This window comes from Gouania willdenowi, chromosome 22, assembly GCF_900634775.1.
Source record: "Gouania willdenowi chromosome 22, fGouWil2.1, whole genome shotgun sequence".
Lineage (NCBI taxonomy): Eukaryota > Metazoa > Chordata > Actinopteri > Blenniiformes > Gobiesocidae > Gouania > Gouania willdenowi.
The window spans coordinates 9,926,141-9,947,707 of NC_041065.1; the positions used below are offsets into that span (position 1 = coordinate 9,926,141).

Below are 21,567 nucleotides of genomic sequence, written 5' to 3' on the forward strand. Positions count from 1 at the left end.
TATATAAAGTATATAAAGTGTTATAAGAGTGACTGCCCTCTATGGGATCAAATCTGGCCGTTACAATCGAATGTCTCATCAGACAAATCGGTCTTGCGTCTTGTATATATCTGATATTTGCTATTTACTTTGTCTTTTCTCTTTGAAGGGTAAAGTACAGTCAATGCAAAACATCGTGTCTGACCATGAGCAGTATCTTGATGCTGTGAGAGACTTCAATGATTGGCTGATTTCAGCAAAAGAGGAGCTCCAGCGCTGGTCTGACCTATCAGGAGACTCAGTTTGCATTAAAAGAAAGCTTTCCAAAGTCCAGGTGAGTGACTTCTAAGTTCTATCTCTGCTTATCCTGATCCACGGTACAGCACACTCTTATAGTGTTTATCATGAATGCAAAAAAGTAAGTAAAAATAACTTTTAATTCACAATTTATATTCTTTCAGAATTAAAGCTTGAATATCTAACACAGGGGTGTCAAACTCATTTTAATTCAGGGGCCAAATACAGCAGGTTGATCTCAAGTGGGCCACTAATTTTATGTGGGAAAATGAGTAATTTCAACATGAATGAATAAAAATAATGTTTTTTTTTTCATGTCTATACACATTGTGTACATATTATTATTTATTTTAAATATCAAGACAAAACAATGCAATTCTGTGACAAAACAAACCATTGAAAAAAAAATAGAATAATGAACTATCATACAATATAACACATACAGGTAAAGCACAAATGTCTCGAGGGAATAATAACAACAATGGTGCAAAATCCAATAGCAATGCAAAACAGTGCAATCAAAAGTTTAAATAAAATATAAAAGTTTCAGTACAAGGAAATTTCTACTTTCCTGTTTGGTTTCAGTCGTCAGTAACACAAATCTTAAAAACAAAGAACATAATGTGCAAACAACACAATATGATTTAATCGATTAGAACAAGAATTAAAATAAAAGAAATATAAATATGGGCAGAAGATTAGCAGGTATAGTTACAGATTTTTAATATTAATATTCAATTAAGAGAAAACATGTACAGTGATTGTAAAGGGTGTGTTTTTATACCTCTTTAAATTATAATATAAAATAAAATAAATTGGGGGGTGCAATTTGGCGCCCCTCCAGCAGATAGCGCCCTAGGCGGCCGCCTGGGTTGCCTGGAGGGAAGGCCGGTCCTGATATCAATCCAAACGGGATCTTCACTTTAAATTTCCTAGATTTCTATTTAACTAAGGGAAATGTTGTGTCATAATTTGAGGAAAATTGAAGGATACTGTTTAACATTAAAAATGGCTGCAATCTTGCAATATAAGCACCGGGAAAACTGTAAGCCCCTGCAAATATTCATTTACACAATGCATGATTCATGTTTTCTCTGTCAATTTTACTTTCTCCTGCGGGCCAAATTAGATGATCCAAAAGACCAGATTTGGCCTCTGGGCCATGAGTTTGACACGTGTGATCTAACATTTTGATTGATAGCAGAAGTTATACACTTTAATTTCTTTCATTGTCCCTTTTTCATGTCCCTTTAGGAGCTGCTTGACTCCAAGCAGCGTGGTAGGGAAAGGCTGAACCGGGTCCAAAGGTGTGGTGCAGTGGCAAGAGATTACACTGGCTCAGGAGGTTTTGAGGCTATGGAGCGAGAAGAAGCAGCTTTCTTGTCATCTTGGGAGCAGTGGGAACGCAGGGCACTGCAAACCCGAGCCAGTCTGGAAACAGCGCTTTCACAGATCACCAGCTCTGAGCAGGAGTTCAGCAGCCTGTCCACACAGCTGCAGCAGAACTTACACGACTTTAGCCGTCAGCTTCAGGGATGGAGACAGCGACTGGCCCAAGCTGAGGACAAAAATGACGGTGGGGAAGCAGTAAAAGGCTGGCAGATAGCCAAGGCAAGTCTATAATGACGTCAACTTTTATAAAATAAAGCACAACATTCTAGGGCTTTTAAATGTTTAGTTGCACTTTCTTTCATTCAGGACACTTTAGAAGAACTCATCAAAGCTGAGCCGATGGTGGAGAGGCTGAAAAGTCAACTAAATGATCTGTGCTGCTTCTCCAGAGAAATGGGCACACAGTCTGACAGGGTGTCTGTTCTCATTAAAGAATACAACAGGTGAGTAAATGTGTTATACCAGTATATACTTGTTTCAACATTCATTGTTAAGTTTAATGTCAAATGTCAGCTGCTTGCAAACTTTTCCGTTGATAAAGGCCCTATGATTTTTGAATATCATTGCATTTCAATAACATAGTCACTGATATATAATAGTAATGACAATAGTAACTGGTGGTTATATAAATGAGTTAATCTAGCAGAATAGCTACGTTAGAAATTCTATTATACGATAACCAAAAATCATATTGTAACAGCTCCCCTGACCAGATAAAGGTTCGGACATAGGCACAAAGGCTTTCATTGTCCAGTCTGTTACACTAGCCTAGCTTAGCTCTCCTGCTCCTCTGCAGAAGTATTTGCTCTAGAACTTATTAAACAGGTGTTATTAATCACATGCACTACATCTGAAATTAATCACCCACAGAGTCCATCCCTGAATCACCTCCCCCGATCCTCTCTCTCTGCTAACACATGTACACACCACATATATCTACATAATTATTCTGAAAATGACAACATGTAAAATAGTTTAAGGTATTTTTTCAACAAAGTTTAGCCAGAAAGACAAATTCTGGGTCAAAGTCACCCATGCATAAGGCGCTTTTATTCGCAACTAGCAGCACAATCTCAACATGTTTCACCACTGTTAGTTTTTCTCTCATAAGGGAGACCACGTGTAAGTGAAGTTTGTTTCCTTGCAGTTCTCTCCGTTCTGTGCTGAAGCACAAACACAACTGGGCTACCCTTCCGCTACGTACCTGCACTTCTGATGGTTAAATATTCAAACCATCTCCAAATACCGAGACCATTGTGCTTTTTGTTGCCACCCAGTTCCTCCTCATCCAACTCTTTTTTTTGTCTGTGACTGTTGTCATGTTCTGCACTTAAGAGTGAGTGAAGGAGAGGAGAGGGGTGATAAAGATACATCAGTATATCTACAACCTTGATACATCACCCAGCCTTACCTCAAACTACTGCTTTTAAATAACATGATCTCCTTCAGAAATTGAAGGTTTTGGTGAGTCATTCATTCATTTTGTTTTCTTTTCTTGTGGCTTGTGTCTAGTTTAAGCCTCCAAGCCTCCAGAAATTGCCAGTGCAAAGAAAAGCTGTTGGAGCAGGCTTTCCGCTCAGCCTTCAGAGAGTTCCAGCAATGGTTGGTCAACACCAAGATCAATACAGCCAAGTGCTTTGATGTACCTCAAAACCTAAATGAAGCCTTGTCAAGTTTGCAGAAGATTCAGGTACAATTTTGGAAATCGAGCTCTGATTTGATGAGTTATTGACCCACCAGACTCTAGTAAACATGTGACCTCTTACACGGGACTTATTCCATTTGTTTTCAGGAGTTTTTGGGTGACAGAGATCAAGGACAGTCAAAGGTAAATGCAGTGGTTGTTAACGGTGAGCTTCTCTCAAGCATCGCCAGCAAAGACAAGGTGGATGCAGTTCAGACCAAAATGACGACTGCTAGAGACGACTGGAAGAACATGATGTCTCATCTGCACAACAGAGAGATCAATCTGCAAGTAAGCATTTAAAAGTCCCTTTTTCTCTCCCATGCTCTTAAATCTCTATTGAAATAGTTTTCAGTTCTCTTTTTTTCTGAATTTATATCCTGTGCTATTTCAGTTGTTTGATATTTGAATATATAATTCACTTGTGGCACCACAATATCCAGTGAAACAAGATAAATCAAACATTTTAAATGTAATTTGACACATTTTGCACTAATGTAACAAATTGTTATTGTTTCATGACATTCTTAAATTTAGAATTTGTTAAAGGTCCAGTATTATGCTATTTTCACCCATTTGTTTTAAGAACCCCAACAACATAGTATTTGAGGTTTATTTTCCCAGTTGCCATTTTTTGCCAGCTGAAAAGTCAATTTCATGACGCTTCTAAAAACAGGCCTATGGATATGGATATTTAAGCAGTTATTGTGATTGTGAGTCTGACAAATGCTGCTCCTCGGTGTGTGTTTATCACAGCAGCAGTGGATTCAGTCAGCTGTTTCAGCTGTTTCAAACACTCACAGGAGCTGCTGATAGTCCATTGTTTTGTCCAATCGCTATGTCACATTGGGTCATAAACACATCAGATCATCGCAAAACTGATACGAGGTGATATAACGAGTACTGAAAATGGAACTGATTGTAACTGCTTCCTGGGTGCTACACGTGGCTGCCCACTGCTCCTCAGGGAGGGTTTAAATGCAGAGAACACATTTTGTGTATGTATCTTTACATATATGACAATAAAGTATAATGTATATTCTATATTCAACCACAGTGTTTGTTTTAGCTGTGAGATAGTTTGAGAGGGAGGAGCTCACATTCTCACATTCTTATAGGGTAGGAGGAGGAGTTTCCACGATGTGATGTCACAAGCAAGAAAAATCTAACTCGCCCGTTTGGAGCTGACTTTTTTCAAAATGTGGAATAACAAGGGAGATAGGAGACAGAACTTTTTCAACTTTGGCCCTCTGAATGAGGCTAAAGGAATGTATATCACTGTAGCAAAACTATTATGTATTGCATTTTTCATAAAATGGTTTTACTTTTAAAATAAGACAAATAGTCTTACTGCTCTAGTGGGTGATATTGTAAAGTCGTGTTGTATCCTGTTTGCGGTTCATTCACAAAATGTGGAGCAAACAAGGGATGGAAGAATCATCCATTTTCACTTTTGGAGCTTCATAATGACACTATGGAGGTACACATTTCTGTTATAAAACCATTAAAAGTTAAATTTGTATAATAAGGGACCTTTAAAGTATCAAAGTAATAAACCTTGGTTCTCTTGTTTACTTTAATCATGATATTTACGATCAATTTTCTTGTGAAGAAAAGGAATGTCAGGGATCTTTTTGTGTCTTTCAGAACCTTTTGTCCCAAATGAAAGATTTTGATGCGAGTGCAGACCCTCTTCAGGAGTGCCTGAATGCCACAGAGATGGTTGTGCACGAGAGCAGCTCCAGGCTCCATGATCTCACAGCTAAAAAACAAGAGCTCCACAAGCTACAGGTAATGGTGTTCTATCAGTTCCATGAAGCTTTGAAAAATCAAGTCATGTCCCATTGCAGCAAACACCACCCAGGCCTAAGCGCGAACATGACAACTGCCTTTAGTCGCACGAGTCCATTTTTTCCAGCTTTGTCATTTTTAGGGCTATCCAGTGAGGAAACGCTGTCATAAGCTTATGCTAACTGCCATCATTTCTGCTTTTCTTTGCTGCCTGTATTTCAACCAATGTCTTTCATGTAACCTAACACTAATAGGTTTCTAATTTTCAGATAAATTACAAATTACTTGTAGAGTAAGTTTATAAAAATGAAAAGTTCCTTAGAAGTAACACTAGAAGATCATTCTCAGAGCTCTGTTCTTTTTCCTCTAACCCGCTGCAGTGTGTGTGATGTTCACGTCTGGTATCTGTACGTCAGCTTGCATGCCTCTTTGATAACCTGCTTGTGCTCTTCCAGTCTGTGCTTGAGGAGTTAGCCTCTCACGAGGTTCAGCTGAACAGGCTGAAAGAGAAGGCCCAGCTGCTGTGGGATGAACACGCGGCCGGCAAGGGTTTTGTGCACCGTGTCTCGCAACTCTCTGCTCAGTACCTAGCTTTAACCAACCTAACCAAGGTAAAGTGACGCCTATCAAAACTGCCTAGTGTGCACTAGGAGGCACTAGTGTGCACAAAGTTGTAACTTAACATTACTTTACAGACAATAAACAGTGAAGGCTCTCACTCTGATTTAATGCTGTGTGACATAACGATATATAACGTAGTGCAATATAAAATATGTTTGTATTTGTCTATATAGGATATAATTTGAGATGCAGAAAATGCAAAGGTGAAACGCTGCTTTTTTCGGCCAGATTGGGTCCCCCAGAGCCACCGGAATCATCAATTAGTTTGGTTACAACTTGTGTTCCTACAGCCAACATGCTTCTTCCAAGCAAACTAGTGTCTCACAAATGGAAATGTTAATGTATTCCCTGCTGCTCTTGAAGGACTTTTAAAGAATATAACCTAACCAAATATCATATATGATAAGTTGCGAGTAAATTTCACTACAGGTACAAATTAAAACAATAGCAGTGGCCATTATTGTTGGATTTTGTGCTCCCTGGTGGCATTTCCACATACAAATTTACAAATCAAAACACGTGATAAGATTATATGTAGCAAAAGCCACAAATATTCCTTCATTGAGAAGATTCTTAAAGGAGAAGTACCATTTATTTAATTTTTTGCCTTTTTAGTTTATTTTTATATATAATAAAATATATAATGAATAGCAATTTTCCATTCATTTTATGTAAGTTTAAGGAAGAAATACTATATCGGGATATAAATCTACCTATATAGTGATACAAAATTGTCTCCATATCGCACAGCACTACTCTGATTCATTGCCATCTAATATTGTGTTATTATTAAAACAATCAGGACATACTTAACATATTTCACAATGTTATTTCTGATCACTTTATATTAAATTCAATGAATCAACATGTCAAATCAGCTTACTTTTGTTTTTTGGTAATTTACTTGCTCTGTTTTCTTCCATTGGTTTTCAGGAGAAGGCTTCCCGGATCGATCGAATCGTCACAGAGCACCAACTCTTCCACCAAGGGCTGAAGGAGCTTCAGAACTGGGTGGCTGACACCAGCCATATGCTGCAGACCTACTGCGCCCCAACAGCAGACAAAAATGTGCTCGATAGCAGGATGATCAAACTAGAGGTAAACCAAATCTTCACTGGTAGTTATGACTTTATTTACCACCAATGGGTTAGTAATGGATGATTGGTGTACCAGGCTCTACTGACAGCTCGCCAGGAGAAGGAAATCCATTTGAAGATGCTGATTACAAGAGGGGAGTCGGTTCAGAGAAACACCTCAGCTGAGGGAGTGCCCGCCATCCAGAAACAAGTACAGGAGCTAAAGGACTCATGGGATGCCCTGCTTTCTGCTTCCATTCAGTGTAAAAGGTATTTTAGGAACTAAAGGTTACAAAAATCAAATGTTTTATCAGGTTTATAATTACTGAACAGCAAAGCTCCTGTCAGTGAGGCTTCATTAAGGCACATGTGTCAAACTCAAGGCCCGAAAGCCAAATCTGGCCCTTTAGACCATCCATTTCTGCCCTCAAGAGAAAGTTGAAAAGACTGAAAAAACATAAATTATTGTCCATATTATCAAATCATTTATTTGTAGATATCTCAGCCCTTCTAAATACACAAATTCAATGAAACCCCACAATATTTGGAGGATCATAATTTTCCCATGCTTTTATCATGACTGCAGTCAAAGAACAAAATTTTCATTAAATTATTTCACATAATTTCCCCAAATTAAATAACAATTGGTCACAAAATCAATGCATGGACTGATATCTGCCACTTATTGCTTAGGGCCTTATGTAATTTATCTATCATTTATACGTCGTGTAAAGTGCAAACTTTGGGACATTCATGTTGAAATTGCTCATTTTCCCGCCTGAAATCTGCGGCCCACTTAAGATCAGACTACTTTGTATTTGGCCCCTGAACTAAAATAAGTTTGGCACCCCTGTGTTAGAGCATCTAGTTCCACCTGCAGGAACATTTTGTTCAAAGTAGAAATTACAGCAAAAACACGACTCTTTGTAAATCACCATATACACTCACCCTCCAAATGACCAAATTCAATAAAACTCCAACAAAATATGATTGGACTCACAGTGACTTCTACATTATTTACAGTAACACTAATTTGTATTTTATTTTCTAAAACCCAGAAAATTCTAAAATCTGGCTGATATGATTGTCCCACCGACTTCTGGCAAATTGCATCGCAAATCTTGAGAAAATTTGTTGCAAATTCAATTAATTTTGACAAATTGCTTAGAATTCCAGATATTGCAAATGACCTACATTGTTTCTTACACACAAACACTATTGTTTGGAATTTGTGCCTTTCTTCCCTTCACAAAAACATGGCTTTTTGAGTTCTGCATCACGTCTGTAGGGATCGACCGATATGGATTTTTTTTAGGGCCGATACCGATTTTTTTTCCATCAGCCTTAGCCGATGACCGATACGGACTGCCGCTTTTCTGGAGGCGATACAACTTTTGCTCCCTCAATTTACATCATAAAAATTATACAATGATGAAAAAAATGGTACGAGTCTCAATTTAAAAAAGGAACATTTATTGAAATTTACAATGGTGAGGTAGAATGAAAACAAGTAAAAAATATTTAACAAATAATAAAAACAGGTGATGTAGAACAAGAACAAGTAAAAAATAGTGTGAGACATCTCATGAAATATTATGAAAGAGAACTGTTCATCCATGTCTTTAAAATAGCTTTGAAAAATGTTGGCCTGACTGAAGATATATTTTATTAACAGGATTATTGAGTATAAAGATACTAGTTTGATGTAAAGCTGTCCTTACATATTGACAGCTTTAGTAAATATGACAAAAAAATACTTTTATAAGAGTTGCAGACTGCACCTTTAAGGGACTAATTCATTCAGCTGGCTCTGATTTAGCAGTACTTTGTTCAACAGTAATGCAATCTATTCAATCCTTAGTCAGCTGGAGGGCTCGCTGTCTCAGTGGACTAGTTACCAGGAAGATGTGCGTCAGTTTCTGGCCTGGGTTGAGCGTGTGGAGGAGAGTCTCGATCCCGCTGACAAACAGTGCCCAGAGATGAGGGATAAAACAGCAAATCTGAGCAAAGCCAAGGTACTGCTTTATTATAAATCGGTTGCTTGACGTCAGGCATCAGTCCTGCTTATAGAAAGACCAGAAAATGAGTAAATAACACTAACATATGCTCTGCGTGTGTTTCAGTTACTGTTTGAGGAAGTGCTCAGTCACAGCACACTGCTGGACAGCATTAGTGCAAAGGGTGCCAGTATTCCTGAGAACTACGTGGCTCAACTGGAGCTTCAAGATCTGCAGGAGCGTTATAACACAATGAAGGACAACGCAATGGTAAAAGAAAATTATTCATATTTACATTATTTAGTGACAGAGGTGTGGACTTGAGTCACAAATTTGATGACTTTAGACTCGACAAAATCACAAAGGATTTGCAACTCGACTTAGACTTAAATACAAAGGACTTGTGACTTTTTTCTGTCCACTAACCCCAACAGTCAGATCAGATGGCTGCTTCCTCTGAGCCTGGTTCTGCTGGAGATTTCTTTCTGTTAAAAGGGAGTTTTTTTTCCCACTGTCACTGATGCTTATTCATGTAGATTTGTTGTTGTTTTTTTCTTTTTCTCTTAAGAATTTAGTATTTTCATAGCGCTTTGAGATGACTATTGTTGTAATCCGAAGGCTAACATGACTTTGATTGATACAGTAGGTCCACCTTTAAACAAACTGACAGCCAATCAGGAAGCAGCTCGTGCACGCACTAGCAGAGAAAATGATTACAAGAATGATGTACCCTTTGGATTGAAAGATTATTAAAGATTAATAATTGATTTGGAAAATTATACCTGGTTCTACTTCCCAGTATGATTATTGTTTGTTTGGTTACCAGGGGAACTGTGAAAAATGTTAAATCTAAAAAAGATAATGGATTGATTTGTTTATAAAAAGTATTATGTCAGATTATATCACTATTATTAGACATATATATACTCTTTTTAAGCTATTCATTGTTTATATCTGTAAATTGACACTAGCTGTGGTATATTATGTACTCATGACTTGTTAAGAGTTAAAGTTGAGGACTTTAGACTTGACTTGGACTTGAATGGCCTTGATTCGAGACTTGACTCAGGACTTTAGTGACATAACTTGAGACTTATTTGAGACTTGAGAAGCAGCTACGTGTTACCACCTTTGTTGGGTGATATAAAGTACATTTTCCAATAATCTGTTACGGTTTGATTGTCACATTTTATTTTATTTTTGTAGAGCTTTTAAATTTGAATGACTTTTGTTTCATGAAATGAAAGTCAAAAGTTGTACAAGAACTACTTTAAAAAGTGAGTGTGATACAGAGACGGGCTAGAAATCATCTTGCATTCTAAAAATAATTTCAGAGAGCCGTGGGCAAAGCCGAGGAGTTGGTCAAAGCCCATCAGGAGTATCAACGTGGCCTTGGTGTGTTTGAGGATTGGCTGGAACAGCAGAAGGACAAGCTGGGTTGCCACATGCAGCTGGAGGGGGATGTTGATATGCTTGAAGAGACTCTGCAAAAGATGCAGGTGTGCAATTGATCAGTGTAAAGTCATGATGTTCTACAGAGTACATTGACCATGGTACCAACTGTAACTATGTGATTAACAGGAGCAGCAGCTGCACTGCTCAGAGGGCCAGGCCTTGCTAAACAGCCTCCTGGTAACGAGAGAGCTAGTCACTCCCTGGGGTCAACCACAGACCGAGGACAGGGCTCTGGAGACTCTTCAGCAGGAGTGGAGGCTCTATCAGGCCAGACTAGCCGACACCAGAGCTCAGCTCAATAGCGCTCTAGCCAAACTCAGACAGATGGAGCAGAAGTTCCAGCGACTGGACAGTTGGCTGAAGGCGATGGAAACTAAAGCTCAGCTGAGAAGTCATCGGCGGTCTGACCGCACCACCAAAGATGCTCAACTTCAGCTGATCAAAGTGAGCTGAATGTACACACTCTCAAACATCCCTTATCTTTATAATTAGATCCTTAACCCTCCTGTTATCCTTGGGGTCAATTTGACCCCAAACAATAATAGTTGACTTAGTTCTTTGTTTTGCTTCATATTTCATGATTTTTTCTAATTTGATGGATACAATTGATGAAACAGAAAATTATCATGATGATATTAATTAATTATCAATGTGCAGAACACATATTGCATGTCTGTGTGACCTTACGTCCCACACTTGCAGGGGCTGAATTGATACTTTTGAAACTAAGGGAGGAGCAAACATATAAAATCTGAGGGCGGGGTCATGAAGGTCATAAATGTGCACTCCAAATTACAAAAAATTTTGATGAAAGATTTTCATGATACACTAAATCTAAAACTGAAAGTTTGACCTGATGGTGGTACTGCAGGAAAGGTCATAATATCACCAAAACCAATAGGGTTCATACACTTGTGGTCATTAATGTTGTCAGTAAATTTGAGAATAATAGTAATTATAAATTTTATTTATAATGCACTTTACATTTGACGAACAAATGTCAAAGTGCTACAGTAAAATGACAATAGAAACAGAGTACCAAAAAGTGTAAAAGCAGCCTGTGGTGTAAAAGTCAGCAATAGCATCGACTAAATAAAATGTTTTAAGTTGTTTTTAAAAGAGAAGATTCTAATCTATTCAAGATACAGGTCAAGGTTTCATTATCAAGATTATTTATATAATCAAGAAATAAACAAAGTGCCTGACACACAAACATTGTCAACAATTTTTTGAAAATCATTTTCTGGGGTCAGATTGACCCCAAGTGTAAAATGTGTTAGTATGTAGTATTTGAGGATAATAGGAGGGTTAATGGATCTTTGAGCAACTGATTTCTCCACTTTCTTTCAATAAAATCAAAATGGTTTGTTCAAGACGTAAGACAAAGACGTGCCATTGTTTCTGTTTACGTACATTTTTATCAGACCTGGCAGGAAGAAGTTCTGGTTTATCAAGAAGAGATGGAAGGCCTCAGTGTTTTGGCTCAGCAGGTTCTTGATGAAACACACATAAAGAGTCGGATCAGTGGCCGAGCCACGCAGATCACAGCCCGCTACCACGCCCTGCTTCTACATCTACTGGTAAGATCACAGTACCAAAGGAGCTCATGCTTCGGCATCTTTCACTTTCCATACAGTGGGGCAAAAAATTATTTAGTCAGCCACCAATTGTGCAAGTACTCCCACTCTAAAAGATGAGAGAGGCCTGTAATTTTCATCATCGGTATACCTCAACTATGAGACAAAATGAGAAAAAAAAAAATCCAGAAAATCACATTGTAGGATTTTTAATGAATTAATTGGTAAATCCCTTGGTAAATTAAGTATTTGGTCACCTACAAACAAGCAATATTTCTGGCTCTCACAGACCTGTAACTTCTTCTTTAGGAGGCTCCTCTGTCCTCCACTCGTTACCTGTATTAATGGTACCTGTTTGAACTGGTTATCAGTATAAAAGACACCTGTCCACAACCTCAAACAGTCACACTCCAAACTCCTCTATGGCCAAGACCAAAGAGCTGTCAAAGGACACCAGAAACAAAATTGTAGACCTGCACCAGGCTGGGAAGACAGAATTTGCAATAGGTATGCAACGTGATGTGAAGAAATCAACTGTGGGAGCAATTATTAGAAAATGGAAAAGATACAAGACCACTGATGATCTCCCTCCATCTGGGGCTCCACGCAAGATCTCACCTTGTGGGGTCAAAATGATCAACGGAACGATGAGCAAAAATCCCAGAACCACATGGGGGGACCTAGTGAATGACCTGCAGAGAGCTGGGACCAAAGTAACAAAGGCTACCATCAGTAACACACTACGCCGCCAGGGACTCAAATCCTGCATTGCCAGACGTGCCCCCCTGCTTAAGCCAGTACATGTCCAGGCCCGTCTGAAGTTTGCTAGAGAGCATTTAATGATTGAGAAGAGGTTTGGGCGAATGTCATATGGTCATATAAAAGCAAAATAGAACGTTTTGGTAAAAACTCAACTCGTGTTTGGAGGAGAAAGAACACCATACCTCTTGTAAAGCATGGGGGTGGTATGTAGAATAGTCCGGTTAAAGTGTCAAGGATGGTGATAGGGAAACAACATCAGAAGTCCTCTTAGCCTTTTTAGTGCTTTTATTTACAGTGCAGTGCTTTGAGGCTGTTTCTCTGCAAAGGGACTAGGACGACTGATTCGTGTAAAGGAAAGTATGAATGGGGTCATGTATCGTGAGATTTTGAGTGAAAACCTCCTTCCATCAGCAAGGGCATTGAAGATGAAACGTGGCTGGGTCTTTCAGCACGACAATAATCGCAAACACACCGCCCGGGCAAAGAAGGAGTGGCTTCATAAGAAGAATTTCAAGGTTCTGGAGTGGCCTAGCCAGTCTCCAGATCTCAACCCCATAGAAAATCTTTGGAGGGAGTTGAAAGTCCGTGTTGCCCAGCGACAGCCCCAAAACATCACTGCTCTAGAGGAGATCTGCATGGAGGAATGGGTCAAAATACCAGCAACAGTGTGTGAAAACTTACTGAAAACATTTGACCTCTGTCATTGCCAACAAAGGGAACAAAGGGTTGTTGCAATAGAATACTTTGTAATCTTATAATATAACTAAAATAGGGCAGAAAATTATCTTGAACAGATTTTGAGTAATTAAATAAAAACATTCTAAACAGCAGTCATGGCCAGACACCACATGATATTTTCACACTTTGAAACACAGAATGATTTAATTTAGTAACACTTTTTATACATTTAAACCTTTTTTAATACAAGAAATGCAGTTGAACAGAATATTTAGGTGTCATGTCATTGACCCACATATTAAGGTTATATGTTAGGCACCATTATTCAGGCTTTATGAAGTTTCATTGTATTTTATACATTTATCAAAAACACAGCGGTCTTGAGTTTATCTGTTTGATGTCAGGTAATATAGTGCTTTGTATTTGAATCTTTTCTGGTATGTGCCTGAAGTCAAACAAATTCAATGTCCTTTTTGCTCTGCAGGAGACAATCAAACAGCTCCAGGAGGAGGTGGCTTGCATTGAAGAGGCACAATGTGTCTCTACGACCTTCTCAGATTGGCTCCGCACTGCTCAAAACAGCTTAAGCACGGTGGCTATAAGTGTAGACATAGTAGATCGCTTTGCTATGGAGAGGAAGATGAAGAAAATAGAGGTAGATCCTCCACAAGACACCCAAATGGATTGATATTGTATACTCTCACTCACACTGGTGCTTGTAAATTGCAATATTTATAATACACAGACATTTCTATCACCATTATGAACAAATAAAGTTGGTGGGGTGATTGAGGAAACAATCTGACATAACTAAATTGAATTTCATTTAGATCAGTGAATTACGAACTGAGATATAAATCATTGAAATTTCATCAATAATGACGGATAGGGATTTTTTAGATTTTTTCAACTAATCCAGATTCAGTATATTGATCCAGGTCCCTTCCAAAAGTTAGTGGAACTTTCCATGGTTTAACCTTTGCTTAAAATTCTGTCAAAAACTGTCAAAAAACAGACAAACAAACAAATAAATAAATACCAATGGAAATATTACCTATTGGTGGAGGTAATAATACACTTATTTCATCAAAAGCTGAAAAAAAAGGTATTTTTCATTTAAAAATATAAAGATATTCATTATTTTTCTGTATTTTTGTTAGAACAATCACACAAAGTTTACAAAGGGTAGCATACAACACAATTTGACAGATAATGATAGTTAATAGATGCCTGTGGTATTTACGAGTCCTCTGTCTTAAAACAAAACTCAGAGAGAATAAAAACAAAACACATAAATAAACTTAGAAAAGCAGAGAATTAATATGGTTCTTCCTTTGAGGTTCAAATTACCCTCTTTTCCATGCAAGTTTAAAAAATAACAGCACAAAAATGTAAATGTATAATAGTTATACACAACGAGTATTTTCATTTTACTGCTAAAAGTGAATAAGGTTGATTAAAGTGATCAAAGTTGTGTTTACGGTCTCCTTTTTGGTGGACCCTTGTGTAATTGTCAGGCTCTTCAGGCTGACATGGAGCAGGGTCACACCTATCTGAAATCCACGAGGGAGAAAACTGAGCGAGCCGTTGCCTTCCTGGAGGAACCTGATGGCGAGCAGCTCAAAGAGGAAGTGGACACTCAACTTTTCCAGCTTGAGGAGTTGATGGCCTCCCTGCGCACTGAGCACAGCTCACTTGAAAAATGTATTTCCCTCTCCAAAGACTTCATGGAGAAATACAAAGCTCAGGCTCAGTGGGTAATGGAGACAAAGAACCTTTTGGCTACAAATGTGGAACCAAAAGCAGAACTGTACCAGAAGAAGGCCCAGCTTGCAAAGTACAAGGTAGACTGTTGAAGTAAATGTGTTTTCTGTAACACTGGGACTGGGAACTTATTTTTTTTCAACATTTTTTTTTCTCGCAGACCATTCAGCAGACTGTGCAGTCTCATGAGTCAGCAGTGAGGTCAGTCATAGAGAAAGGGGAGGCCCTGCTGGATACAGTGAATGACTCGACGATCAGTGAAAACATGAAAAGGCTCATGGCTGATTATCAAGACCTCTGTCTAACAGCGAAGGTATTCCTCTGATTTAACTTCAACATGTAAAAAGAGAATAATTTATTTGAAATGATTGAAAATCACGTATCACTGAAGAGCTGCACAGCTGTCTTTAATTGTGTGTTGTGTTGTAAAATATAAACTTTGGCTATGTTTGAAAAGGCATCCTCCATTCTATGCACTACACACTCAATGAGTATATACTGTTTACTAGGCGTGTGTATTGCCTGGCATCTGGCGATACGATTCATATCCCGATACATAGGTCACTGTACGATATGATATATTCTGATATTAAAGTATAAGGCGATTATTGCGATTTCTTTAATATATGACTGAAGAAACAACTAATCTGTAAATGTGTACATCTTCATGAGAACATTATGTATGAAATATATTTTATTGGCATATTTTACACTCCAAACATTGGCTTTAACAAGCCATGTGCCAACAACTTCAAATAAAAATAACATACAATCTGCCTGTGGCTTTTAAACCTACTTTGACTTTAGTGCAACTTCACTGAGGTATATGAACAACAACTAAATGCAGAAAGTTACTACTTTCTTTTTAGATTTTATTGAAAAAACACAAGCTGGTCAACATGTCCAGGTTTCAGTGCACTTCTTTGTGCAGTTACAATGTCTCCTGCAGTGGAAAAGACTTTCCGGGTAAATAAAGGTTAAAAAAAAATATATTTTTATATATATATATATTTTTTTTATTAAAAAAAAAATCAATATAGATGCATTTAGAACATAATATCGCAATAATTCGCCAAATTGATTTTTTTCAAATCTCCTACTATTATACTAAGTAGCATTAGTATGGTGACTGCTCCCACAGAAGTATTCTTCCAACTTTCCCAAGATGTATTTCTAACCTCCAACAACTTAAAATGGAAGCACACTGAGGCTAAATAGAGGCTAAATCTCTGTTGATTCTCAACATTTGAAAGTTCTCAGAGCATTTTAAGCGAGAAAGTGACCAAGTAGAATATCAACATGTGGTCATTTTATCCATAAAACTTGCAGAAACACATTTAATTTCAGCGATTTTCAGAGAAAAAGAAAAAAAAAGAAAAGAAAAAACTTCAAGAGCCGTAACTAATGGAAGAGATGCTTTTATTTTGAAACGGGTATTTCTGGTCCCGGCACGATTTTACGTTCCGCTCATAATGCATAATAAAGCAATTGAGTATGACTAGTGTGTTCACCGTGCATACTTAAAAAATGTCCCGATATAGTATACATCCAGGTATTTCTCACATACTCAATCTTTCAACACTATCTAATGTGAACACACTACATACTCATTTTGACGTCAGACTTTTTGAGTGGTACGTTAGTATGCAATTTCAAACACAACCTTTCTCTTGTTTAACAGACACAGGTCCAGAACCTGGTGGAGTGGGTGAGAGAGCATGAGGATTACAACAGTGAGTTGCAGGATGCTGAAAAATGGTTATTACAGATGTCCAGTAGGCTTGTGACCTCAGACTCAATGCAAACCAGCAGCATGGAGATGGCCACTCAGCAACTGGCCCGCCACAAGGTAACAACTCACCAAAAGAAACAAAAATAAACAAAAACAAAAAAACATACTTTTTACCTACATGCTCATTTGATCTGTATTAGTATTTAAGTAGTAATTCACTCTGATTAGCCCAATTTACATCTCAAATTCCTATCCTCTCTCAGGCAATAATGGAAGAAATCGCCAGTTTTCAGGAGCGCCTCACATCCTTGAAGCAGAAAGGAGACGGTCTCATTGCCAGCTGTACAGACCAGGTTCAAGCTAAGATCAGCCTGCAGGTCCAGGCTCACCTACAGGGAACTAGAGATAGCTACTCAGCCATCTGCAGCACCTCCCAGCGGGTGTGTGATCAATTATTTGAAAATGCTATAATTAGAATATTTATGGGTTATGATTTATCGGACAAAACTGTTTGTTCATTAGTTATATCAGAGTTTGGATCGGGAGCTGCAGAAACACGTGAACCATCAGGATACTTTGCAGCAGTGCCAAACCTGGCTCACTACAGTACAGGAGGAGCTTAAACTCAATGATCAGGGTCCATCTGGTCTGCAAGAAGCGCTTAAGCAGGTGTGTACGGTAGTTTGACCATGGTTCATCTGAGTTTGAATTAGTTAAGACAACATTATTGTGATGTTTATGAATAATGTCTATGCACACAGGTGAAGCACTACAGAGCTCTTCAGGAGCAGGCCAGCACGTACCTGGACCTAGTGTGTTCTGCTTGCGACCTCTCTGATGATGCTGTGAGAGTGACCGCTGCTGAGGTCCAGCAGGTCAAACTCACGGTCAGTATGTCTGTCTGTGTCTGTTTTAATCCTTTAAACCATGAATGCAATTTCAAATATATACATAAGTAATTAACTTGTGTTTTATCTCAATATCTCTGGAATATTTAGTGTGGAATGTTTTAATTTATCATGTCTGCTTCATTCGGCTCTTAAACACAGTTGCCCAATCACTTCAAAACTTTTTTCTTGGGAAGAGATGACTACCTCATGGGGAGTCTGAATAAACAATTATTTAGAATAACGGTAACAGCAGCAAAGAAAAACATCACGAGAAGATGGCCAAACTCTTATCATCCCACAATAAGTGAAAGGATAGACAGTGAATAAAATATGTCAAATGGAAAAAATTACTTTTCACTTAGGGGTCTTAAGCGCTTTTTTGCCAGCCTGTAGTTACGCGCTTCTCTCCTACGCCTATTCTCTGGTCCAGGCTGCTGACACACCCACTGCGCGTAAGGTAGACCAAAAGCGCTTGTGTTTGAATGAAGGCGGGTTGAAGGAAGGGCCAGGAGACTGGCGGGGGGCCTTGGGGTCGGTGGCGGGATGCGCTGGGTGCTCGGCTCTGTGGGGCTTTCTCGGATGTGTATGTGGGGGGCGGTGGCTGCTTCTCGGCCTGGGATCTCGGGGGCATCTGGGGGGCTGCTCGGCCGTGGGGGGGTGGCCTGGGGCTCCTTGGCCACCACTCTTTCTTCTGGCCTGGCTGCATCTGCGGGCCCGGGGCGGTGCCTGGGTTTGCAGTAGGGGTTTTTGCTCATGCACTGGTCTACGATGCACTTGCATGCCTTAGGATGTGGGATAAAACGCGTACTAGGCTTAACTTTAGACATGTTAATCGCAAATACCTGCTTTAGGTATTACCACTCACTCCTTACCTCTGTCCACAGCCACCACCATTATAGCTAAGCTTCACACTTGTCACCAGACTGGCTTGATTACACAACATAATAAGCACAATTGGTTCTACTACAACTTCACATCTCACTCTCACTTTAAAATAATCAATTCATCCCCACCCTTTCTGTTTCCTGCCTTGAGTTTCTCCTCCCTGCTCCCTTCCCCCTCCCCCTCCACCGAGGTGTAACACTTCTCTCCCTTTTTATATCCTCCCTATAATAAAATGTTTCTTACCCTTCCTTAGGGAGGGCTGGTGATGGTCACAATTAAGCAATAAAATAATTTATTTTATTGCAATAACAAAACATACATTGCTGTCTCATAATGATTGCACTTCTTGTAGTGTTAGGCTATGACAGCATGTGCAGACAAGTGGAAAAAAAAAGGAAATAACTCGCCCGCAGAGCGTCCTGCTTTAATACAGAGGGATGTTTGGAGTGAAACAGAACTATTGGCTTCTATAATACGCAGTTTTAAATGTCATTTGTGTAAAGCGACCTGAGCCTCATTAAAATATGTGTGGGAACAGTTTCTGGTCCATCCTCATCTGCATATGACAGCTTGTTTCACTCTGTAGTGGATCAAACTGTGACTTTACGTTGGACATAGTATGAAAACAGTTGAATCACTGTGACCAGCATGGACAGATGTCTGCGTCTGTCAGCGTTTTAATTAATCTCGCAGCAGCAGCTGAGTGATCACAGCTACTGCTGCGTGACGCATGAGTCCGTGTGGCTTCAAATGTAACTAAGTCCATATTTCTAGTGCAATATAATGTTTCACCTTATCGGGACGCTGCACTTATTCCAGGGTTAGAAGCACGTGAGAGGAAAAGGACTTACGCACACCGGAGAATAGGCGTAAAGCCGGATTTGAATGGAAACACTTACATTTCAGGGCTGCTCCACCCACAGTGTGTAACTGGGATGAAGGCGCGCATGGGAGAATAGCGCACAGCCAAAAACAGCACTGCTGCTCGGCTTTTTGAACTTACGCACATGGGAGAATAGAGCACTTAATTTACAAATGGATACATTTACGAGGATGTGGACAAAATGGGGAAATTATTGAAAAATGAATGAAAAATATTGTGAATAGGACTGACTGACAAGAAGCACAGGTTGTCTCCATCATTAGATATAGAAAACAGTGAGTCTGCCTGTTATGTTGTAAGGGCAACACATGTAGAACTGTGTATCATTTTTATTTTATTCTATTTTTATTGTTATTATTATTATTATATTGTATTTCATATTTTGGTTTTATACATCCCTGTTTTGAAAAAATATGACTGTTTTACGACCAAGATGTACAGCAACGAATACAGATGTGAAATGTATGTATGTATGCACTGTTTTACTTATATATTATACAGTATTTGTATTTATTCGACTTCAGTTAAGACCCATTGCTTTAATTTCAGGCAATTTCACATCGTTTGTAAAATACAAAACAACATAAAACTGTGTTAAATGTTAATTCAGTCAGGATCACTTTAGTCAGATAGCTTTATTTAGCATGCATTTAGATTTGACTGTAAGGCTCTGTTCTGGGACCTCTCTGCCCTTTCCAGTAGCTGCGTGGAAAGGCCGAAGTGAAGGAAGCTCCCATTCGCGTTTCCATGAGCTACTTGGAGAGGCATAAGCAGAGAGAGTGGTCAGCAGGACCCCTGAAACAGAAGCACAGTTGTTTAGATGGCAACAAAAGACGGTGTTTAATTAGACACAAGAGTAGGAGCTGGTGTGGGGATGGGTTGCAAGGCGTTTGCAGACGAAGCCGTGGTTTAAATGCAGCGTTGAGACCAACTCTCACCAATGGGAAGAATAGAAGATGACCATCTGGATCATTGACTGATTAGGGGATGGATGCTGTCAGTTGTTAACAGCTACTGACAGATGAAGGGGCTGGACGAGCTTGACTTCCGCGCCTGCCTGAACTAACGCGATGCTCAGTTTTGTAAAATAATTCTGTGGCATTCAAAGGAGAAGTTATTTTCGTATGTCTTTTTTGCAGATAGAGGAAAGGATGTCCAGTACTCAGGTGCTCTCAGAGGGCTGGAGAGAAATCAAGGAACAGAAACAGGATCTTACCAGTCTGTTCCAGGACATGGAGCAGCAACTTCTCAGCCTTTCGAGAAGACCTGCAGAACTGGAAACAAAAATAGCACAGAATCTGTTGTCTCAAGCCAAGGTGGGAAACAGAGTCAGAATCAGAAATACTTTATTATCCCAGAGAGTCGCTATCAGACCTACGAATGTGCGCACGAATGTGTGTCACTGACTGTCCCCTTTATATACCCCTCAAATGTATTTACTTTAACAATGCAAACCACATGTCTGCAAATCTATCCTGCAATACAACTGTTTCATTACTTTAACTGTAAAGAATATAACATAAGTTGCTTTTTACCTGCATTTTCTTCCCAAAACCAATTCACTCCTCTCCATACATAACTTGTCATTCAGGAATGCTGCCATCAGCTTCAATCCAAACAGAGTATCCTGACCAAAATGACTGAAACAGTGAGCAGACTGACTGGTGGTCAGGACTCCTCAGAGCATGCAGAGCTCAACTGTCTGAGCCATTCCTGGCTAGAGCTCTGCAATCAGGCCAACAGGCTGCAGACTCAGAGGGAGAAAGACCTCCAGCAGTCCAAAGAGTACCATGACTGTATCGCTGCTGTGGAGACTTTCTTTGAGCAGGTGTCCAAAGAGTGGGACAATCTGGCCAGGTTGGTTGAAAATAAGCATTTCACTAACACATATAATGCAAATACACTATCTTTATTAGAGGTTATATATCGCTTATTTTAAAAATAACAAAGATAGCTCATTAAAATAAAATTAACATAGAATTTTACTTATAGGTTTAGAAAATTCAGTATCAATTTAAAAGAACTTCAGTCTTGACTTAAAATCTTGAACATTAAAATCTGTTCAGACAAACTGTTGGTCTTTTACATTCAGCTGCTGAGGCAC

The 21,567-nt window shown here is 39.0% G+C and overlaps 1 protein-coding gene across 23 annotated transcripts in view; it reads left to right on the forward strand.

Annotated features, from left to right (window-relative positions):
- Positions 1–21,567, forward strand: part of syne1b (spectrin repeat containing, nuclear envelope 1b) — a 157,034-nt gene that overhangs the window by 68,836 nt on the left and 66,631 nt on the right. For 22 of the 23 annotated variants that reach the window (XM_028437996.1, XM_028437995.1, XM_028438007.1 and 19 more), the window contains 23 exons: positions 149–313; positions 1,531–1,887; positions 1,975–2,111; positions 3,181–3,358; positions 3,461–3,643; positions 5,000–5,143; positions 5,599–5,754; positions 6,698–6,862; positions 6,938–7,110; positions 8,702–8,855; positions 8,964–9,107; positions 10,172–10,336; positions 10,419–10,736; positions 11,717–11,872; positions 13,794–13,964; positions 14,827–15,153; positions 15,234–15,386; positions 16,755–16,922; positions 17,069–17,245; positions 17,328–17,474; positions 17,567–17,692; positions 20,603–20,779; positions 21,055–21,320. In XM_028437996.1, the coding sequence (XP_028293797.1) occupies positions 149–313; positions 1,531–1,887; positions 1,975–2,111; positions 3,181–3,358; positions 3,461–3,643; positions 5,000–5,143; positions 5,599–5,754; positions 6,698–6,862; positions 6,938–7,110; positions 8,702–8,855; positions 8,964–9,107; positions 10,172–10,336; positions 10,419–10,736; positions 11,717–11,872; positions 13,794–13,964; positions 14,827–15,153; positions 15,234–15,386; positions 16,755–16,922; positions 17,069–17,245; positions 17,328–17,474; positions 17,567–17,692; positions 20,603–20,779; positions 21,055–21,320 (4,307 nt within the window). The remainder of the gene's footprint in view (positions 1–148; positions 314–1,530; positions 1,888–1,974; positions 2,112–3,180; positions 3,359–3,460; positions 3,644–4,999; positions 5,144–5,598; positions 5,755–6,697; positions 6,863–6,937; positions 7,111–8,701; positions 8,856–8,963; positions 9,108–10,171; positions 10,337–10,418; positions 10,737–11,716; positions 11,873–13,793; positions 13,965–14,826; positions 15,154–15,233; positions 15,387–16,754; positions 16,923–17,068; positions 17,246–17,327; positions 17,475–17,566; positions 17,693–20,602; positions 20,780–21,054; positions 21,321–21,567) is intronic. The other variant, XM_028438010.1, reaches the window with a different exon arrangement.